Source organism: Elephas maximus, chromosome 9 (assembly GCF_024166365.1).
Source record: "Elephas maximus indicus isolate mEleMax1 chromosome 9, mEleMax1 primary haplotype, whole genome shotgun sequence".
Lineage (NCBI taxonomy): Eukaryota > Metazoa > Chordata > Mammalia > Proboscidea > Elephantidae > Elephas > Elephas maximus.
The window spans coordinates 1,156,268-1,176,747 of NC_064827.1; the positions used below are offsets into that span (position 1 = coordinate 1,156,268).

The 20,480-nt window shown below is 61.6% G+C and overlaps 2 protein-coding genes across 8 annotated transcripts; one reads left to right on the forward strand and one right to left on the reverse strand.

Annotated features, from left to right (window-relative positions):
• Window positions 1-725: 725 nt before the first annotated feature.
• On the reverse strand, window positions 726-7,364 carry UAP1L1 (UDP-N-acetylglucosamine pyrophosphorylase 1 like 1). Of its 4 annotated transcripts, none has more exons than XM_049896527.1 (9): window positions 7,008-7,364; window positions 6,196-6,400; window positions 5,780-5,955; window positions 5,363-5,535; window positions 5,088-5,281; window positions 4,478-4,618; window positions 3,748-3,933; window positions 3,116-3,182; window positions 2,469-2,647 (listed from the first exon to the last, which is right to left on the reverse strand). In XM_049896527.1, the coding sequence occupies exons 1-9, from the start codon at window positions 7,294-7,296 to the stop codon at window positions 2,561-2,563; spliced, it is 1,518 nt and encodes a 505-aa protein (XP_049752484.1). In that variant the 5' UTR covers window positions 7,297-7,364; the 3' UTR covers window positions 2,469-2,560. The 4 variants fall into 4 exon arrangements, with proteins under 4 accessions (XP_049752482.1, XP_049752480.1, XP_049752484.1 ...); XM_049896524.1 differs by lacking the exon at window positions 7,008-7,364 and adding an exon at window positions 6,513-6,997; XM_049896525.1 differs by lacking the exon at window positions 3,116-3,182 and having other exon boundaries at window positions 726-2,647.
• Window positions 7,365-12,681: 5,317 nt separating this feature from the next.
• On the forward strand, window positions 12,682-19,984 carry SAPCD2 (suppressor APC domain containing 2). 4 transcript variants are annotated; one of them, XM_049896765.1, is made up of 6 exons: window positions 12,682-13,483; window positions 15,716-15,828; window positions 16,629-16,775; window positions 17,125-17,262; window positions 17,373-17,498; window positions 17,569-17,789. In XM_049896765.1, the coding sequence occupies exons 1-6, from the start codon at window positions 12,910-12,912 to the stop codon at window positions 17,695-17,697; spliced, it is 1,227 nt and encodes a 408-aa protein (XP_049752722.1). In that variant the 5' UTR covers window positions 12,682-12,909; the 3' UTR covers window positions 17,698-17,789. The 4 variants fall into 4 exon arrangements, with proteins under 4 accessions (XP_049752722.1, XP_049752720.1, XP_049752723.1 ...); XM_049896763.1 differs by having other exon boundaries at window positions 17,373-19,984; XM_049896766.1 differs by lacking the exon at window positions 17,373-17,498.
• Window positions 19,985-20,480: the final 496 nt, after the last annotated feature.

The window sequence follows — 20,480 nt, forward strand, 5'->3', positions numbered from 1 at the left end:
TTCTGCTGCTAACCAAAAGGTCAGCAGTTTGAATCCACCAGCTGCTCCTTGGGGCAGTTCTACTGTTTTATAGGGTTGCTATGAATCAACTTGATGGCCATGGTGTTTGTTTTTTTAACTTAAAGCAGCTTCTGTAGGGCTGAAAGCTCAGCTCACCCCAGGGCTCCTCCTCCGAAACCAACCCCTTCACCTGGTTCTTTCTGGCCATGTTGCCCATTGGCCGTCAATCCTAGCTATGGCATTCCTGAGTGTCTGGAGGGCTCCCTAGTCTACGCGGCTCAGCACCTTGGCTCGTCCAAATCAGATTCTGAAAAGATCCTTCTGTTTTCCTGCCCCCTTTCTCTTCTAGCCCATCTCTTCCCACACAGGGCTCTGCTAGCATTCCCAGCCCTGCCCTCAAACACCTGCCTGTATAGCTGCTGGTTGTCTTAAGGAGGAAGTGTTACCAGACTAAGCTGAGGGTCTCTGTGCTCATCAAAGGGGTAGATTCCAGGGTCTGTCCCCAGGGTTCTGGACGTACTGGTTGTCTCAGGCCCCTAAGACCCTAGAAGAGCTGAAACGGAGCATGAGGGGAATCCCACCAAAGCTCCACAGGTAGCCCAGTGTGTTCTCACCCTTAGTGTGTGCACACCTGGTCCCAAAGGGGCCCAGCAGATCCAGCCCCCATGCAGAGCTGTGGACACCTGGTCCTGCTCTGACCCCATACTGATCAAAAACTGCACTCACCAGGGCAGGAACCAATTACAGGACATCCTGTTTATTTTTAAATGATCTAATTTTTGTGGGAAATCAAGATTTTAAGCAATCTTTCAAAACTGAGCTGTTCCATATTGTTTGACAAAGCTTAGGGACGCGGGGTGGATAAAAGGGTTGGTGGAGAACCATCTTCCCGTTGGTGGGACAGCTGTTTCAATTGCAGTGGGCACTATACTTGTGATAAAATGACAACAGTATCCCAATGTCAGGTTACTGGCTTGCACTGTACTGTAATCATGTAAGGCAACCACTGGGGGACCTCTCTGTACTGTCCTTGAACTTTAAGTGAAGCTTTAATTAAAAAGTTAAAAAATGAGCTGTTTCAGGAGCGCTCAGTTAACTACACTTGTATGCAAATAGGATGCATATTGGCTCCAGTTGTGGTGGTGAGCAACAGCAGGACCCTGGCCCCACTGACCCCTCCCCACTTGCCCCCCCAAGGCCCTCTGCTGAACTGTAGGGACTGAGAGAAGGGTCCTAAGGCACGTGGTTTGTGAGGTTTGTAGAGCCCAGTTGTGGTCCAGGCTCTGGTCCAACAATTGCACAGCACGACCTGGCCGTGAGGTCTCACCTGGGTCCAGCTTTGTCCACTCCCCTGAGGACACTGAGGGCAACGAGGAGCCCCAGGTGGGTCCCGAGAGCTCCTGTGAGGTGGGCTGAGAGGGGACAAGGCGACACAGCAGCAGGCAGCATGGAAGGAGCTGCTCTCCCATCAGGGGAGAGGGAGGCGCACTGTCCTGTCTGGGGTCCAGAGGCGCAGGGTGAGGGCAGCAAACCCAGGGCTCCCCCACCTCGGCAAAGGCAGGGGCACAGCCAAGGGTCAGGGCCTGCAGCCCGCCCAGCACCAAATGTAGGGGCTGTGTCCCCACCCCAGAGAGCTGGAGAAGGGCATGAGCCCCAAATCTGTCAAAAGTGACCAGAACCAGGTGAGGGATGGTGCCTCTGGCCTGGTCAACCCCCATCATGCAGCATCCTCCACGCCCTCTGGCCTGACCTGCCCAAGGTGTTAGTCCCACTGGTCCTGGGGAAGCCTGCCAACACCCAGCAGCCTAAACCCTGACACCAATGAGACCATGGGGGCAAGGCCTCCACGGACATGGAGACGGGAGGAGATGGGGTGGTCCTCAGGTCTGGGGCTTCGGGCCACAGTGTCCTCAGAGGCCAAGTTCTCTCGGCTCTATGGGGACATCAGTCCTGTTCTGTTGTGGGTTTGGGTGGCCACCAGGGAGGGCACGGGCTGGCGTAGCTGCCATGAAGGAAGGGGGCTGCCCCCTTAGAGACGTCACCCAAACGTGGTCTTCTCATCTGTATGTTCACAACAAAGCACCAGGGCCCTGACTAGGGCCTCCTCCTCCCGAGATTGGGAGCGCACACTGCGGACCTCCGTGGTCGGCCTGAGGAGGGGTGTTGCTTCATTACAGCCCAGACCACAAAGGCGGCACCACTGCCAAAGTGACGTCCACTCATGAGTCCAGGGGAAGGGGAAGGGTCAGTCCTGGTCTCCTGCAAAAAACATCACCTCCTCGGGTCCAGCCAGTTGCTGCCTCTCAGCCCCATTCGCTGAGGTCCTGAGTCCCTCTGCCCCATGGACCCCCAGCAGAAGAACATGTCAGCCGGCCACAGCCCTCAAAGCCTGCCTCAGCTTGTGTCTGTGAGCTGAGAACAGGAAAGGCCATCCCTCACGGAGCGAGCAAACAAGTTTCCTCCTCAGTCCCGCAGGCCGGAAATGCTGAGAGCCTGCCCAGAGGCCCTGCTGGGAGCCGTGTCCTCCCTGAGGGCCCTGGAGTGGGCAGGTGGGAGCGAGTCAGGATTCCTGTAGCAGCAGAGCCCGGGCCTCGTCCAGGATGAGGGGGGACTGGAACGCCCTGTCCCGCAGGTACTCCTCCAGACCCTGCAAGCAAGTGGGCCACCTCTCAGCCATCATGCCCACCCGTCCCTCAAGGAGCCATGCCCCTGGAGCAGGCTCCAGATGCCACCCGGAGCCAGGGAGGGCCAGAGGATGAGAACTCAGGCCTACGTGAGCCAAGCTCCAGCCCCCAGGCAAGCCCCAGCCTGAACTGCCCAGATAGGTGCTGGGGCCAGCCAGGGTCAGAGGTCAGCAGAGGGCCAGCATCCCTCCCGCAGCAAGGCTTTCCCTTGGCCAGCTCAAACCAGACTCCCAAGCTGGTTCACCCTCCTTGCCTGTGCCCCCACAAGGCCTCAGGGGTCTCTCAACACCTCACCCAACCCCTTCATCCTGGAAGGTCCTCTTCAACTTAAGAACGCATTGTTCCCGCTAGTAAACTGAGGCAGTGCTTGAGCTCCCCATGCTCTCACCCAGCTCTCACCCAGAAAAGCCTGGAAGGGGTGCCACTCTCACCTCTCCAGAATAAGACACTAGAGGTGAAATCTCACAGATGGCCAAAGGGTCTTCACTTCCGGGCAGCCTGGGTGAGAGTCACTCATTAACATCTGCTGCTAACAGGTCTGGCCACAGGGTCTCCCCCTCCCCCTGCCCAGCACTCTCCACGTAGCCCTGCCAGGGGCTGAGCAGCGCATCCCACTTCTCAGCCTTTTCTCAGCCTCTTTGTTCCTCTGGCTCCAACGCCCAGAGCCAACCTGCCCCCAGTCCAAGTCCGAGTTGGGCCCGAAAACACCCCCCAAAAGCATCTCTCACAAAGCCAGGGCAGCTTGGTTTAGATGGTGATTACAGACACACAGAGAGGTAGAAACAATATCTCCTCCTCTGCCCGCTCTGAAAAGCGGACTGCCCACTGTATTCTGAACGTCACACCGTGGTCTTGGTTTCCAGGCTTGTGAACAAGGGAGTGAGGGCTCAGCTCCCACCTCCCCTGGTGCCCTGCACAGACTCCAAGGATTCAGCCTCAGAGGCTACGCCAACTGGGGCCACAAGAGAAACCCCCTCTCCAGCTAGGCCCACAGCAGAGCCAGCAGGGCCCTGGGCTGGGGGTGGGCCCTGACTCCCATGGCCATACCCAGGGCCGCACTCACCCGGGCAACGTGGGGAGCAAGGCCCCATGGGCATCCAGGAAGCGGGCGCCCGACTGCAGCGCCCAGCGGTAGTGTTGTGTGAGCAGAGCCCTCCGAGCGGTGGAGGGGCTGTCCCTGTCAGCGGGGTCTGCATTCTTCAGGGGGGAAAACTCCTCCTCCCGCAGCACTTCAAAGGCAACGAAATTCCTGTGGGGAGGAGGTTAGTCCTTCGGGCTGTGACTGAGGGATCTGCTCCCCTGAGCTCTGAGGGGTGGGGCGGGGCGGGGCACTGCACCAGTCCTACAGAGTGGCCTCCCTGGCCCCAGCAAGTCTTTGCTCCTGAGACCCCAGGGCTGGTGGGGGCCTTGACCATGAAGGCAGGGTGCTCCCTTCCAGCTCTCCAGCCCAACACCCTGGTCCTCGGGCCCTAGAGGAGCATCCAACACCCTGAACACCACCCCAGCAACGTGGCTTGGAGACCACCTCCTACCCCTGGATAAGAGGCAGCTGGAGGGAGCAGGAGGTGGCACTGGGGACCCCCAAAGTCCACAGCCTCAAGGACCTCAACTGCCTCAGGTGTTCCCCAAGCCCCTGTCTTGGGAGGCTGCTTCCTCTCAGGGGCAATAGTGCTGTCTTGCCGTCTATGGAAAAGGGCCCTTCAGCTGTACCAGTCCCCACCCCACCTCACAGAGCTTGAGAGCCCACCTCAAAACAAAGGGAAGGGAAGAGAACAAACACTTTTTCTACTAACTTAGCAAATGGGAACACATCAAACACAAACTTCTCCATCTTGATCCCGTTGGGTTTCAGCGGCTTCACCAGGTTCCCTTCCTCATCCACATAAGGGACCTTCTTAATAGCCACGTGAGGCTTCAGCAAAGGCTCAAATTCTCTAGGTACCAGGGAGGGAGAAACACAAGGACACGGGGAGAAAACGATACAGTTCAGATAGGACATGCCCAGGATGACTCACCTCTCGGAGTGTGCCTGGCGGAGCAGGGGGCACCACAGGTCTCTGGGGAGAGCAGCAGGACAGGCCACGCCACCTTCCCTCACCCCGGACCGAAAATCCAGGCAAATCGGCAAGGCACGAGGGTAGAGATGGTGCCTGTGGGCAGCATGGCCCACACCAAAGCAAGGCAGCCCAGCTCACGGTGGTTCTTTAGCGTCTCTGGCTTGTCAAGTTCAGGAATCCTTCTATACCCAAGCCACCAGCCGGCTTCCCCCTACACCACCCTCCCAGAGCAGGCAGCCTCCAGCCAGTAGCCCTGCATCCACTCAGCCCAGGCACTTGGCCAGGTCTGGCCTCACCAGCAACCCTGGCCAGCGCTGGCTGGACTCCCGGCCACCTGGCCACTCACTGGATGACAGCATGGAGGAAGCCTCGGGTGAAGAAGTGGTTGCAGATGTTGCCCGCCCTGTAGAGCAGACTCCCGTCAGACGCCCGCAGCCGCGCTGTCTCTGGGCTGATCTCGCTGTACTCCACCACCTGGGGTACGCCGTCGACCTGGCACACCACACCCACAGGCTCCTCGGGGTATGCCTTCTCTACCACCTGCAGGCAGGACCGGGTGGTGGGCTCAAAGGGCTGGCTGGGGTGGGGGCTGGTGGGGCGGGGGGGCGGGGCGCGGCTCACCTTAGCACCACAGTCCGCACCCTGCAGCACGCAGAAACCAATGAATAGGGGGTCGGCCAGCCGCACCAGGATGTTGTCCACACAGTACACATGCACAAACTGCACTCCGCGGCGCTCCATGTCCTCCAGGACCTGATGGTCCGCAAGGGCACAGTACAGGCCCCCGTTGCCATCTGCAAAAGGGGAAGAGGTGGGGCCTGGCAGCTGTGGCCCCAGAAACGAGGGAGACAGCCCACAGTTACCACAAGCCCTGCAGCCATCTGCTCACTAAGGGAAATTAAGGCCCAGAGAGAACACGACCCTCTACAGCCACACAGCCTCCCAGAGCATGCATCAGGCCTTGGGCCCAGGCCTCCAGACTCCCAGTGTGAGCTCTGCCTTCTAGACTGCCTGTCCTCCCCTGTCCCTGTGCCATACCTGGGGCCATGGCAACCTTGTCTTTCCGCTCCAGGATAGCCTGGCCGTCGAAGGTCACTGCGGGTAGCATGCGCTGCTCAAACATGACCACATTCGCGGGATCCAGGTGGAAAAACTCGTGTTTCTTGAAGAACTCAGCCGTGGGCCCCAGGGTGAACTCGCTCGTCATGATGTACCTGCAGGGCAGGTGAGGGCTGAGCCGAAGGATCAGCCCAGGAGGCCTGCAGGCAGACAGGGCTGGGCTGGGGCTGGCATTGGGGTACAGTGCCCGTGCGAGGTGGCCAGGTTCAGGGCTCAATCTGGGTGGGTGCAGGACTCTCTCCAGGGTTGTGCATGGGGTTTGGACTCAGGTCGTGGTGTGGGGCAGGGCTGGAGCCCCAAGGGGCATGGGCTGAGGCAGCACAAGGAGGGCGCACCAAGGCACCGTGCAGCGGGTCCCGTGTCGCTTGCCAGCCAGTTGCTCTATGCGCCGGATCCGCTCAGCCTGCAGCTGGTACAGGGTCTTCTGGCTGGGCAGTCCCACACGATACATGCCCTTGGGGTAGGTCACACCCAGGCGCGTGCCCTGCCCACCAGCCAGCAGCAGGACAGCCACCTTGTTCTGGGCGATCTGGTGGAGACCTAGGAATGGGGGGTGCCATGAGGGGAGGCCTGGGGCCTGGCCCACAGCCACCCCTTCTCTTCACAGCACCTGTGCCTCGGATTGATATCCAGTTCAGGAACAGCTCCCTACCTAACATTCTGATCTTATCTGGGCCAGGGCCGGGCCCCAACCTGACCTCTCCCTGTCCCTTCAGGAGGTGCTGAGGGCGTCCTTCTGGGATGGCTCCCAATCCGGACCTTCCCAGGCACGTGGGCAGGTCTGGGAAGGGCCTGGATGGCGGCGGCCCCTGGCCAGGCTCCCTTCCGTGAACACCTGGAGCACCCGCCTCACCGCCAGGCCAAGAGGCCAGAAGCGCAGTGCGCCCGCGCGCGGTGTGAAAGGGTGCCTGTGCGCCGTCGATGTTCCTGGGGGCTGGGACTGCCACGTAGGTGTGCATGCTCATAGCTCCCCAGGGGAACGTGGCCCGGGTGGCTGCGTTTGGAGGCACCACACCCACTCGCGGGCTGGCACACGTGGGTGCTAGGGAGGCGACTTCACAAAGTAATGCAGCGAGACAAACTTCCACAAACCGAGCCTCCGCCACTTCCTCGCCCCCCATCCCCCAGCCTGGGGCTAACCGCCCACCTTCGTCCTCCCAGCGCCGCCGCACGTCGGGGTCACTGCGGCTTGCGCTGCCCACGCGTTCTGGAGGCAGCGGCCGCAGGCGCGCGCCGAGGTCGGGCGGCGGGCCGGGGGCGCGCGCGCAGGCGGCGGCCGCGCGCTGGCAGTGCTCCCGCAGCGCTCCGGGCTCCAGCGACGCCAGCTCGGCCAACAGCGCGGCGCGCGGCCCCGGCGCCAGCTCGGCGGAGAAGCGCAGAAGGTGCTCCTGGCCGGCGCGCTGCAGCCGGGCGCGCACCTCCTGCTCCGAAGCCATGTCGCCAACGCAGCGTCGCCGGGCCGAGTGGGCCCCCTTAACCCGCACCCAGACCAGCGTCACGGGACCTGGTGGGCGGTGCCGACCCTGCGGGGGGCGGGCCCAGGGCGCCCCGCCCGGTCCCGGTCCCGCCCTTGTCGCGTCCCCGACCCTGCTCCCGCCACACTCCGGCCCCGCCCCGGCCCCGCCCCCGTTCTGCCCCCTTCCCGCTCCGACTCCACCCCTCCCCCAGCCGCGCCCCTGTCTTCCCACCTACACCCCCACCCCCTCTACCCCCGTTTCCAGCCTGCTCCAACAGCTTCAGGCGGACCGTAGGGGTAGCTCCCGTCCCAAGTGGGCAGAGGAGCTGGACCCGTGCGCTTGGGGAGAAAGGATGTCCGAGGTACAGGGACCTGGGCGTCCCGGGTCGGGGCAGCCCCCAGGAGAGTGAGAGCTGACTTCATTCCTAATCCAGCCTACTCCCTGCCCGCAGTCCCCGGCTGTGGGGACACTCTGGGACCCCAGGGGGGAGGCTGGAGGCTCCTGGGCGGGTAGCAGGCCTGGGTCTGTCCCTGAACTAGGTTTGAGCCTAGGGGTGGTGTGGACATGTTTGCGTTTTACCAAGAAACCCGGCTGAGATCTCTTGAGGGTAGGGGCAGCTGTCCAGGGGGGCCCAAAGAAGCCAGACTCGGGGCTATGATGTGACTGTGGGCAGATCGGCCAGGTCATCAGCAGGGCTGGCTGCCCGGGCATCCCCCACCGTCATCAGCAGGGCTGGCTGTCCGGGCATCCCCCACCGTCATCAGCAGGACTGGCTGTCCCGGCATCCCCCACCGTCATCAGCAGGGCTGGCTGTCCCGGCATCCCCCACCGTCATCAGCAGGGCTGGCTGTCCCGGCATCTCTGAAGAGACCACCCCGAGGCTCCCTCCTTCCTGCCCCTCCTCCATCCCGTTGCTAGGTGGGCTCCAGCACCCTCCTGCCTTGCTTTGTTATTTTAACTACCAGGTTTTAAAACTCTTTGCCTTTTATAAATTCGGTCGTGAAAAATCTGGAAGCTTTGGCCACTTGGCAACAAAACTTTCTTTTATGATCTAGGTTTAAGTCTAAAAGTAATACATGTTGATGGTTGCCACGGAGTCAGTTCCCATGGCCACCCACGTGTGCACAGTAGAGCTGCTGCCTAGGGCTTCCAGCCACCTTTCAGAAACAGATCACCAGGCCTGTCTTCTGGGGGACCTCTGTGTGGGCTCTAACAGCCAACTTTTCGGCTGGTAGTCAAGCACGCAACCATTTGTGCCACCCGGGGATTTCTAAAAGTCATACAGTGACACCTGTGAGAACCAGAGTTCCACAGAACTGCCTTGTTTTTCTGGGTCTTGCGAGTTTTCCGTTTCTGATAGGGTGCAGTGTTACGACTTCTGTCACGCCTTTGGTGAGAAACATTTGAGCTTTCCTCCTCTGCCAGGTTTCGGCCTTACACAGGTTCTGGTTTTCACAGGTCTTAGCGTACATACCCGAAACCAAAATCCACTGCCATCCAGTAGATTCCGACTCATAGCTAACCCATAGGGTTTCTAACTAAGGCTGTAAATCTTTACGGAAGCAGACGGCCACATCTTTCTCCCACAGACCTGCTGGTGGTTTTAAACCACTCCGACCTTTTGGTTAGCAGCTGAGTGCCTTAACCACTGTGCCACTAGGGCTCCTTCTGTACGTATACATGGTTTTAAAAAAATTCAGACGACACTTTAGGACAGGAAATAAAGTAAGGTCTTCCCCCAGGCCTCCTCCTCCCTCCCCCCATTAATGCAATTGTGTCTCCCTACAGGCGAGTTCTGGCCCACATGGACCCCCTTTAACCCAATGCGATTGAGTGGATTCTGACTCAGCGACCCTATAGGACAGACTAGAACTGCCCCATAGGGTTTCCAAGGAGCTGCTGGTGGATTCGAACTGCCAACCTTTGGGTTAGCAGCTGAGTTCTTAACTACTGTGCCGCCAGGGTTCTGGACCCCCTCTACAGCCCCCTCTATTGGATTAGGTAACTGACCATCACAGCCTGCCTGGGCCCATGATACCTTCTGTGGACCTGAGGATAGCCTGGGGCCTGCCACAGGGCCTTTGCACTTGCCTGTTCCCTTGCCTGAACACAGTTCCTCAGTGAGACCCCACACGACTCAGGGTGTCATTTTGCTCAGGTTTCTGCTCTCGTTTAACCCCCTTTGGGAGAACTTCCCAGGTCACATTATCTCAGAGACACCCTCCAGTGCTTCTCTGTCCCTTCCTTCCTTTGTGCCACAGAGGCAGGATTTTGCTTGGCTCACTGCTCTGCCCCCATCACCTTAGCTCAATGGCCAGCACACAGCAGGCACTCAGCAAATGTTGTGGACTGAGCAAATGAGTGCTGGTTCTGAGCCCAGCACAGCGAAGGCCATAGCAGGTGTCCAGGGAGTGCTCACTGAATCAGTGAGTGAGTGAGTGAGTGTCTGCTCGGCACCACCAGCCTGTGTAGGCTGCAGGGTAGTTTGGGGAAAGCATGCAAGTGGAGAGTAGATAGGAGGTAGGGAGCCAGGTCTCCACGCCCAGGCCAGAGTCCATGAGAACCTTATCGCCCTGCAGGGCTGAGCAGCAGGGATGCCACCTGTACCCTTGAAGGCTGGGATCAAGACGTGAACTCTGGACCCATCAGGGTCAGGGTGGCCCCAGAGGCAAGCCTCAAAGTGGGGCTGAACTTGGCAGGGTTTGGAAAATTGGGGTTGGTGAGCCGGGGTGCCTGAGGGGCAGGAGAAGCTGAGCTGACCCACTTGGGCAGGCAGGTGGGAGTGCCACCTGCTGACAGCAGGTCTGTAGCTACGGGGTCATCTTCCTTTTGTCCTCGGGCCTCCTCCGAGGGGTTCAGGTGAACAGCCATTTGGGCTCAGAACGGGCTCATTGACTGTCCTCAGGGAGTGGACACCAGAGAACCCTGGGAAGGTGGTGGGGACCCAGTGCTGGGGCACAGCAGGGGCTGACTGGCCCCACCCCACCTCTCCCCAAGTTGCTGCAGCCTTGGGACAATGAGAAGAGCATCCTTACAACCAGGTGGGAGCTTCAAAGAGAAGCCCAGGGGCTGCAAGGGAACCCACCTGGTCTGGGTGGCAGCCAAGGTGGAAGCTGAAGGGGTGGGTAAGTGCCAGGCCGCTGGGAAGGGGGGTGGAAGGAGGAAGCGGTTGCAGCTCAGTACAGGTCATGCTCCAGTCCAGCTTCTTCTGTACGCTGCTCTGGGATCTGGCTGTGGGCCAGCCAAAGGGCCAAGAGCCAGCAGGGGACTGGAGTCTCTGAACCCCCTCAGGCAGGGCTAGCCTCCCTCCGTCCCAGTGGGGTCACCCCTCAGGGACTCCGGATGCTCGAGAAGTTGTATTTGCTGTGTGTGGTGGGCTCCGGCCCGGGCGCTGCTGGTCCTGCTGTCCTGAGCAGCAGCAGCAGCAGCATCACTTGCTATTGGCCACTGGCCTCAGCGCCCACACTCGTCTCCCTCCCAGTCCCCCGACCCCGCAGGCCTCTGCCTGGCAGGGTTTCCCACTTGGAGAGGGCATTGCTGCTGTTACCCTCCAGGATGAGGCTCCCATGTGCCGGCCATCCAACGAACACCCACCATAGGCCAGGCCATGGAGCATGGAGACTCGGGGAGATCGCCATGTCAGCCAGGAGAAAAGCCAGTGCTTTGAAGGTTGAGGGTCTAACCAGACTTCTTGGGGGTGTGATAGGCTGCAAAGCTGTCAGCCTGGGCAGAGGATAAGGGTGGTGCAGCAGAGCTGCCACCTTCAAGGGCCCAGAGAGGAGGTGGCCCAGGGCCCTAAAGACTGGGGCTGGTGCTGAAAACAGGGCAGGGCCAGGATGAGGCTGCAGAACAAACCTCTCGAATGCATCCTGGCCCCCACTGAAGGGGAGGCCAGGGATGGACAGGCTCAGTCGGGCACCCCTCCCACAGCCTCCCCAAATTCCTTGGTACGTGGGGGCCCTGACTTTGAGGGAGGAACCCCAAAGGAGAAGTGGACCCAGGCCACCCCCTGGACAGAGCAGCTGCCCCCACTGCCTGAGATACAGACACCAGGGGCCACGGAGACTCAGGGCATAATGCTCCAGGTAGGCAGGTTGGTGGAGGATTAGTGAGGGGGGTTGGAGGGAGGCCACCTCGAGGGCTGCAGTGGACTTTCGTGCTGGGGCCTGTCCAGAGAAAGTTTAGTGACTATTTCTGATTTAGCCTTGAAGACACTGCTTAGAAAGTAGAAGCTGCAGATAGCTCGTGGTCAAGGCTCAGGGCGGGGGGCAGTCTGGAGAGACTCTGGGGGTAGGGATGGGGGCAGGGAGAGTCCTGGAATATGGACAAGGGTGGAGGCAGGCATTCAGCTTGCTGGCTTCGAGGGGGTCCTGCTGGGGCGGGTCACTGGCCCTGAGATGGCTCCCAGAGCCAGACTGTAGAAAGCAGGGCCTCTCTTCCAGACTCGCCAGCCAGGGTGACCAGGTCTGGCTAGAAGCTCAGCAGCTGCCCAGGCCGACCTGTGAGGAGGCCATGGGAGCCAGCAGGATGGCTGCCGAGTTTGTCCAGCCAGAGGAAGGGGCCAGAGCAGTGGCACTCAGAACTCTGGGGAGGCCTGTCATCAGATGGGGATCTAGGGACAGAGGAGAAAGTGGCTTTGTCCTACAGCCGGCAGGAAAGGCCAGACTATCCCAGGGGGCGGGGGAGGAGCTGGCAGCGGTGGGGACAGAGAGGCCTCTGTGTGAGAGGAAGCGCCCAGCTGGCTGGAGCCCCAGGTCCCCTTGGGACCCTCCTGGCAAAGAAGAAGGGGGCCCCAGATGCAGCCCTTGGCCAGAGGACCTTCAGGGAAGAAGGCAGGGGGAGTTACAGAGGAAAAGTAGGGTCCCTGGAGGGGTGTGTCCCTACCCTTATCCCACGAGGCCACCTGGGGACAGATTTTCTCCAAGGTGCCAGGCCCGGCCCCTCTGAGAGGTGGCCTGGGCGGCCAACCGCGGCTGGGCGGGAGAAAGGGCTGCAGCCTTCCCGCGAGAGCTGGTGGCCGGCGGGCGGGAGACTAGCGGGGAGGTCCACTCTCAGCTTTCTGTGCCCCACCCCGGCCGTCCTGGGAGGGGGTCAGAAAAAGGGGGTCTCGGCCCGGCACGCCCAGGGGCCCGTCGCACCCTCCCAGCACCCCGCCAGCTGCACCGCGAGGCGCACTGGCCAAGCAGCGGAGGGAGCGCGCGGGGCGCCGGCTCCTGGGCAGGAAAAATCAAACCCGGGCTGGCTGCCTCTCAGCCAATCAGGGAGGCGATGGGCCAGCATCGGCCAATGGCTGCCGCAAATGCTAATGAGAGATGACGCGGTGAGGCGGGCCCCATTCAAAAAGTAGCAGCTATTGTCGGGGGAGCTGCGCGCGCCGGGCCCGGCCTCGCCGCCTCCTCGCCGCCCGGACGCGCTCTGAGCTAGGGGCTAGGACGGCCCCGAGACGGACCCCTGGCCAGGTCCCGGGGAGGACGCGAGGACGAACGCCCAACGGATCCCGGAACAGACGTTGGGACAGACTTCAGGATAGACCCCGGATCAGACCGCCCGGGGGACTCGGGGACAGACCCCGGGCCGCGAGCGAGAGCGCCCATGGCCGCGGCCGCGATGGCCGAGCGGGGCCGCGTGCTGCCCTCCGCCGCGCCCGCGCCGGGCCTGGGCACCGAGGGGCTGCCGCGCGCCTTTCTGCAGAGCCTGCGCACCCTCTTCGACATCCTGGACGACCGGCGGCGCGGCTACGTGCACCTGTGCGAGATCGAGTCGCGGTGGCAGGGGGCCGACGCGCGCGAGCTGCCCCACGGTGTGCTTGAGGGCCTGCGGCAGGCGGCCCCGGCCAGCGGCTACCTGACCTTCGAGCGCTTCGTGGCGGGTCTGCGCTTCTCGCTGCTGAGCGCCGAGAGCGGCCCGCGGGGCCCGGCGCGCGCCCCGGCCCAGGCGGGCGGCCCAGGAGCGAGGCCCGCAGAAAAACTGCTGCCGCAGCAGCGCCTGCTCTTCGCCCCGGCAGACGAACCGCGCACGGTCCTCGAGAAGAAGGCCCTGCTCCCGGGGGCGCGCCCGCCTCCGTCCGGCCCCTGCTGCGCGGCCCGGAGCCTGGAGAGACTGTGCGGCCCGCGCGAGGCGGCCCTGGGGCCCGCGGAGCCTGAGCGGAGCCCGAGCGTGGACTCTGGTGAGTGCGGGCTGCCCCCGCTCGGCCTCGGTGCCCCTCGGCCCTGTCAGGAGCTGCTGCCTGTACGTTTTCCATGGGGTGTCCGGGGGGCAGCTTTTCGTCGCCGGCGCCTGAGCCTGGAGCGCGCCTAGGCGGGCCTAGAGGGAAAGAGGACTCCCCAGGGTGCCCTCAGGAACCTGACCGTGGGCACCCAAAGGAAGCAACACCAGCCCCTCCCCTGCCACATCGTGAGGCCACCAGGGTGGGTGGGTGGCTCTGCAGATCGTCCCAGGAGCCCACTGGGTGCCTGAGCTGGGCACTTGGCACACCTGCCTGCTGTGAAGGAGGGCTCCCACCGGGGTGCCTGCCCACAGCTGGGAACCCCTGGGCCCTCTCCTCATCGCTGTGGCTGCTCGGGTGGAGGCAGTCCCCTGTGGTGCAGGTGAGAGGCCCCAGACCGTGAGTCCCTCTCAGTTTGACAGCTCAGGGAGGCCAGGGCTGGGAGGAGCCACTGGACCAGGTCCAGGAGGACCTGGCCCTGGTTCCAGGAGAGAGCAAGGGGGCAGGTGGGACTCCAGTGAGGGCTGGCACAGGCGGCTCTGTGAAACCCCCCTGCGGCTGAAGCCAGGCAGGGACAGACCGCAGCCCCTGGGCAGGCTCCTAGCTGGCTTCCGGTCCAGTTGTCAGGGACAACAGAAGACAGCTGAATGGCCCCCTGTTTGCCCCCCACCCCCCACCCGGGGCACCTGCCCTGGGAACAGGAACTACATTATGGATGGGGGTGGAGCTCGGCTCTCAGCCCATCCAGCCTGTTCATGTGCCTGGAAGGCCCATACAGCCCGCTCCAATGCCCCCCAGATGCAGGCCTTCCAGCAGCGGCAGCTGCCAGTCCTTTCAGTCCTGCCCACCAGTTCAGCCAGCCTCCCTGGATCTTTCCACCCACCTCCACCATGATTCCAGTCCCCAGCATTGACCACAGGCCTCCTCTGGTTATGTGTACTGAGTTAGCACCCCCGTCCCCAGACTAGGGGTGCCATCTCTCCAACTGCTTCTTGGGGGCTCCTCCATCCAGACTTCCCATGCTCCTCACCACCAAGACTTCCCTCTCTGTCCCCATGGGGGCTTCTGGGGGCTGGTGCCATCCTTGTGGCTACACACAGTTTGAAATCAGCCGAGGCATCTCAGGCAACAGAAGGACTGGGAGTTTGGAGGCCCTGGTGCCCTGTGCAGCTCAGTCACTGCACTGCTCTAAGTACCATGCACACGACCTGCACCCACCAGGGGGCACACTCACAGTGGGTACCCTGCAGGCCTCAGGCCAACAGAAGCCCAGAGGAAGGGCAGGACATATTAGGTGGGGCAGAGGTGGCTCTTGGTTGCCAAATCTGGAACTCCAAGGCCCCCAGCTCTCCAGGAACAGAAAGTCCCCACCCACACGCAGCATCCCATGCCCCAACTCAGATCCAGGCCCTTCTTCCTCCTCCCCACTTGGGGGCTTGGTGTACACCCCAGGCTACCTGGGGCCCCACAGGTGCAGGTTGCTGCAGACTGGTTAGGTGTGATGTGAATGCCCCGAGCATGTGCTAGGGGAACCCCTGCTTACCTGCTGTATGCAGTTCCATTTGCGCTTGGAGCTAACTACATTGCAGTTGCCTTCCTTGAAGAGGTTAGGCCTCCATCACCCCCACCCCACACTCCACGGACATCTGAGCCTGTAGTCCTTTGAAGGTCCCGTGCAGATGAGGGGAGGGGGTGCAGAAAAGACCAGAGGCCCCTCTTCCTCCCTTACCCAGCAGCTGAGCAGCCCCTGTGGGGTTGCCTGCACGGTGTGGACAAAGGGGGTGCAGAAACCAGCCAGGCGAAGCCTCCTGCCCTCTGGGCTGGTGTGTGTGTGGGATAAGCAAACACGTACCCTCCCACCCCTGGTGTTAGAAGCACAGCCGGTGTATATCTGGTGAGGATCGACTGGGGACCAAACATTAGCCAGGCACAGAGGTGGGATGTGGGCCAGGCTAGACTGGGACCTGAGATGAGGCTCAGCTGGAGCTGGGGTAGGGGAGGAGCCCACAGGGTATGTGGTTGTTTTCAGAGCCCCACAGGCCTGGGCACCCACCTTTGCTGGGCTTTGACACCCCGAGTGAGCCTGCATTGCCAGGGGTGGTTGGGCAGCTCAGGATGGAGCGGGAAGCCAGGCGGGGGCTGTGTGTGAACAGGGAGGTCCAGAGTGATCCAGGCCCACACCTCTCTGTGCAGGTGCAGGGGCCTGCAGGGCCATGGAGGTGGACACGGGGGACACCCGGCGGGCCTCACGTGTCCGAGGGGAACATCGGAGACACACCATCACCAATGGCGTGGACTGCGACCTAGTGAGTGGGGGTCTGTGGGGCTCTCCTTGCCTGGAACTAGACCCAGCACCACAGGCTAGGGTCTCCTGGGCCACTGCTTGGCCTGGGTTTTGCTGAAACCCTGGTGGCGTAGTAGATAAGTGCTACGGCTGCTACCCAGAAGGCTGGCAGTTAGAATCCACCAGGTGCTCCTTGGAAACTAGGGGGCAGTTCTCTGTTCCTCCAGGGTTGCTGTGAGTTGGAATTGACTCAAGGGCAACGAGTTTGGGTTTTGGTGGTGAGAACGCTGGTCACCAGATGGTCTAAACATCTCTCTCCCCAGCTTGAACCCATCTGAGGCATGGGGCTGGGGCCAGGCAGCAGATCAGGCTGTCCTTTAGGGAGAAGGAAGCTTAGATGTGTGGTTTGGTGGGTTTGGGCCTCTCCTCAGAATTGCTCTGCCCAAGCCCACTTCCCTAGCGCCTCTCTGCCAGGTTAGATCCGCTCACCCACTGTGTGCTTGCCTCAGATAGGCACGTTCCTGAAGACAGGAGCACTGAGCTCCAATCAGTCACTCCCCTCTTCCTGAGCAGAGGGGTTGAGAAGGGCTGGGACTCCTTCACACAGGAGGAGGAACGGGGCATGCAGGGTGCACACTTGTACAGGTGTGTTTGCAGATATGTGTTGTTGCTGTGCACACCTGTGTGTGATTGAACCTGCACACATGCCTCTGTGTGAACCCATGGCTCCATTCAAGCCTTGGGCCCTTTGTGCATATGTGTGTGCTTACTTGCACACATGCTTGAGGTATTTGCATGCCTGCATGCACACGCATGTTGCAGCTGAAGCAGCTGAGGGAGCTGGAGCAGGAGAAGGAGGTGCTGCTGCAGGGCCTGGAGATGATGGCACGGGGCCGGGACTGGTACCAGCAGCAGCTGCAGCGCGTCCAGGAGCGCCAACGCCGCCTGGGCCAGAGCAGAGCTGGCACCGTGAGTGATGCCTCCGCAGCGGGCGACCAAGACCTCACCACACATGTGTATGCACACGTATATACACACAGGAACCACCCCCAGCCCAGGCACCCCTGGGAGTCATGGCTGCTCCCATTCCAGGGCACAGTGGCTGAACCTCCCACCAGGGTGCTGGGACCCCCCTACCAGCATTATGACTCCCTCCCCAGCCCCACCCCATATAAGGAGGCCTGGGGCTGACCTCCTCAGCACCAGCACCACTGGACTCCCTCTAGGCTCTGAGCAGCAACTATGGGGGACAGGAGTGCCACCTGTGGGACCCCTAGCTGGCCCTGGTCTGTGGCCACCAGCCCCACTTTCCTTCCAGGACTTGGGGGCTGAGGGAAGCCCCCGCTCTCTGGGGCAGCTGCTGCCCAAGGTACAGGAGGTGGCCCGGTGCCTCGGGGAGCTGCTGGCTGCAGCCTGTGCTGGGAAAGGGAGTGCCCCCCCAGAACACCCCAACAGGGTGAGTGCCCTCCCCCACGTAGGGTGAGTGCCCCCGCCCCCGTGCCCCTCACTCTGTCCCGTATGCTGTGCAGGGCAATGCCAGGCCCACTTGACCATGCCCTCCCACAGGCTTTTCCCTGGTTGTCCTCAGGGCCCCCGGGCCCCTCCGCCCTGGCCCCTGCCTCGACCTCAGCCCCAGCCTGGCTTCGGCAGACCATCCTAATGTTGAAGGAGCAGAACCGGCTCCTCACTAAGGTGAGGCATGGGGAGGGGGCGGAGTGGGGCCAGGGTCTGGCTGGCCCTGACCCCCACCACTGCCCACCAGGAGGTGACGGACAAGAGCGAGCGTATCACGCAACTGGAGCAGGAGAAATCGGCTCTCATCAAGCAGCTGTTCGAGGCTCGAGCCCACAGCCAGCAGGAGGCCGGACCCCTAGACTCCACCTTCATCTAAGGGGCTGCCAGAACGGAGACGGGCCTCTGGCCTGGCACCTGCCCCAAACAGGCACCCCCTTGGGCCCCATCTCCGGCCCAGGACCGCCGGTGACATGGACATAGGCCTGGAGCGGGTGCTTTCTCCTCTCCTTCCCAACCCGGGATCCCTCGTCCCCCCAGTCCCAGGGAGGCCAGTAGACAGGAGGCCCCCAGACATGGACGGGGTCCTGGCTTCTGGGTCTGACCTGGGGCGGGGGGGGTGTAGCCACAACCTGAAGCTGCTACTGCCACGTCAGAGGAGAGGGGGGACCCTCCTCTGCTACCGCGTCTCAGGCAGCCCCTGGGCAGGAAGGGGTCCGTGGCAGCCCCACTCCCGTGTTTACAAAAGCGCTGTCCCCTCCTCTGAGCCTGGGATCTGAACCCAGGTCTCCAGTAAAGGTACCCGGCACACTAGGCTGCACTTCCGTCAACAGCCAGCAGAGGGCGCCCGTCGAGCGCCGAGCAAAGGCCCTTTCTGGAGTCCCCAGGGGTCTCTCAGATGGGGGTCTGGGGGGTGGGCTGGGAGACCTGAGGGCCCAGTGTGTGATTGCGTTTGGCTCGGGCCCGAGGGGACCCAGACAAGGTGACAGGTGGGAGCAGATAGGGAGCCTCGATAGGAAGGCTCAGCCAGCGCCAGGTTCACTGGGACAGTGGGGTGATCTGCCAGGAGGGTGGTCCCAGTGCATGCCCGGGCTGAGGCTGAAGGGGGATCCACCTGCACAGGAACAGATTGGGTAGGTTCCAGGAGTAGGGCAGAGAGCTGGGCCTTGCCCCCTCTCCACAGGCACCAGCTTTGAACAAACTAAGGGCTGGAGCTCCAGACAGCCCTGCAGAGCAGCCTGTGACCCAGTTCAGCGCCTTGGACCAGCAGCCTGGTGCTGTGCAGGTGTCCCAGCTTGGGCTTCAAGACACAGCTGCTCTCCTCGCCTGGAGATGACTGTCCCTGGAAAGGTGTCTGCCTGGGCCTCCCGGGTGTGCCCTGAGGCACTTCGTGGGCCAGGCACCTTCAGCTAGGTCCACCCATGGAATGCAAGGTCTGGGGGCCTGCACAGCACCCTCCACCCTCACCACACCCAGTGTTGGCCCAGGTTTGGGCCATAAGGTGATACTTCCCCCTGAGTGACAGAAAAGGGGAACTACTTGGCACCGGAAGAGGCTGTGGCAGTGTCCCAGCCTGGGTCCTTCCCTGCCCCCTGCACCAGGCCTGCTTCAGTGGACATGGGCAGAGGATAGCCTGCCATGCATCTGGACCCCAGAAGGGACATGAGGACCCTCAGCTGAGGTCATAGCAATGCCACAGTGGGTTTCATGCCTGAAGGCCCAGATGTGGAGTGTGGGCATGCTTGTTGCATGGAGACCAAGAGCATCAGAGGGTGCCCCCCATCTAGCAGGAGGGGTCCTGGGTGCTCCTTCCCGAGCTCCAGCTCTGTGTGAACTTTCCTGTGGGTGCTTTTAGCCTGCAGGGTGGTTCCACTAAGCACAAGATCCCTCCAGGAGGATGGGGTAGGTTCTCCAGGGGGTCTCTGTCACCCCAGACTTCCCGACCAAGCTCATGGTGCAGGTTAGGATGGGCATCCCATGGCCAAGCCACAGGACCAGAGGCAGAAAGGGAGGGGGTCCTGAAGGACACGGTACCCCCATGGCCCCCAATACCCAGCAGGCTTGCCGTGCAGTGATTAGTCTGGCCCCAGCCAGGGAGAAGCCCCCCAGCCCTGAAAATTCTGCCCTTCCTCCCATCCACGGCCATCCCCCAATGGGCCCAAGTCCTGATCACTCCCCCACAAGGGGCCTTCTCTAACAATTCTCTGCCTATGGCTGGTGACTTCTGAAACTGAAAATTGAGGGCACCTCCCCTGTCTCTAACCCTTCCATGGCCCCTGTCCCTCAGGGCAGACTCTGGCCCCAGCAGGATCCTCCTCCACAGTCCCTCCAGTGGCTACATGGGAGCAGCTGGCCTCCCTCCCTGTGGACTCTGCACATGCTATTCCATTGGCCTGGAGCCCGCTGCCTTGCTGTACCAGGCTAGCCCCTTCCCAGCCTCCCACTTCAGACACAGGCACAGAGCAAAGGAAGCCACAGAGGCCAAGGCAGGGAGGCCTCCCCGGCCCAGCCTGGCCGTCGTGCACTCCCCTGGGGCTCAGGAGGTGGGGCACAGACACCGGTACCTCCCCGGAGCCTGAAATGAGCTCTCCCTGTAGAAGTGGCTCAGGGACACATGCCTCTTATATTTCCTTGGGTTCCCAAACAAATTTGTCTTTATTGTGGCAAGATACACGTAACATGAAATTTGTCCTTTTAACCCTTTTTAAGTGTGCAATTCAGTGGCGCTAACTGCATTCACAGCACCATCATCACTGCTGTCTATCTCCGGAGATTTTTCAGCACCCCAGACAGAAACCTTGTACCCTTACACACCGACTCCCCATTCTCCGCAGCCTCAGCCCCAGCTTTCTGCCTGTATGAATTGAATTCAATGTGTTATTCTTGACCTTGGTGTTCCATGGAGTGTGGAAAAATGCCTCCTCCAAGTTGGCAGCCTGACATCAGGCTGGCTGTGTGGCCCCAGAGACCTCGGGCAGATTTGAAAGAGGCTCCAGTCTGACGGGGCCCGGGCAACCCCAGGACAGGTGCACGGCTCTCCGAGGCCGGGCTTCTCAGCCTTGGCACAAGCTACATTCCGGGCTAAGCCATTCTTTGTTGTGGGGGCTGTTCTGTGTGTGACGGTAGGGCGTTTAGCAGCATCCCTGGTGTCTTAGTTATCTA